At 40.6% G+C, this 1,020-nt stretch overlaps 1 protein-coding gene across 1 annotated transcript in view; it reads right to left on the bottom strand.

Annotated features, from left to right (window-relative positions):
• Positions 1-785, bottom strand: part of LOC106758863 (oleoyl-acyl carrier protein thioesterase 1, chloroplastic) — a gene marked incomplete at its 3' end in the record, with an annotated part of 4,589 nt that extends 3,804 nt beyond the window's left edge. Inside the window, 1 exon segment of the mRNA XM_014641863.2 lies at positions 39-785. Within this exon segment, the coding sequence (XP_014497349.1) occupies positions 39-380 (342 nt within the window).
• Positions 786-1,020: the final 235 nt, after the last annotated feature.

The raw sequence follows: 1,020 nt of genomic DNA, 5'->3' as shown, positions 1-1,020 counted from the left end.
AAATCACCCAATTGAACGAACAGATCAAAGTCAAAGACCTGCAGTAGATTAGCAATGGTTTCCACAGTGGCAGTCTTGTTGATCCCTACTTCATAGCTCCTCACAATGAACTTCTCTTTATAAGACAACCCATCCTCCGTCAAGCTCCCCAACCTCAACCGGTCCGCCAGGGTCCCGGCCTCCGTTTCCACCCGGCTCGCNACCGCGCCGTCCTTGTCCGACACAACCGCCACCACAGGAAATGCCCTGACTCCAGGCGACCGGAATCCAGCGATGNCAGTCCTCCTCCGGCGAGTGCCCACACAGGCGGGGCGGGCGGAAAACCCGCATTGGGCAAGGGAGTGAACCCGGTCGAGCCCATTACACGAAAGCTTCAACATTTTTTTATTATTAGGAAAGAAGGAGAGGGGAAGAAAGAGAGTGGAAGAAGTGGTGGTGAAATGAACAACGTTGTCAAAGAGATAGAGATGGGAAGCGACAGTGGACTAGTGAACGCAGCACGTGTTCCCGATGGGCTCTTTTTCTCTCTCCGATTTAACCAAATTTTTCCTCTTTTTCAACGTCTTCAACTTTTTCATCATCTAATCCAATGGTCCAAATCACCGTTGCTCCTGCCCTATTGCATCCTACAGAGCCTCTTTAAAGCACGACTATCGTATTCTGTATTGTTCTTACCGAAATTATGCGACCAAATTTGTGCAAAGAAAGAATTTTTCTTGAGAACTTACGGTAGATGATTTCCCATTATCATGTATGTCGAGTATATGGAATGGAGGCCTTTTCCAACACTAATAGTAAAAATTAATAGTAACAACAATTATACATTATTATCACTTTTATTAGAGTAGAGAAAATAGATCGGATGGTGATGAAAACATTCTTAAAGTAAATTATTATATATTTAAAATATCATTTATTTTGAAATATGAAACTCTATTTTTATTTTTAAAAATATATAAAAGAATAAAAGTAAAAAAAATAGTTATATTATTTTTAATTTTATATAATTATTAGTGTGAT

This window comes from Vigna radiata, chromosome 4 (assembly GCF_000741045.1).
Source record: "Vigna radiata var. radiata cultivar VC1973A chromosome 4, Vradiata_ver6, whole genome shotgun sequence".
Classification (NCBI taxonomy): domain Eukaryota; kingdom Viridiplantae; phylum Streptophyta; class Magnoliopsida; order Fabales; family Fabaceae; genus Vigna; species Vigna radiata.
This window is presented reverse-complemented; position numbering and strand designations above follow the sequence as displayed.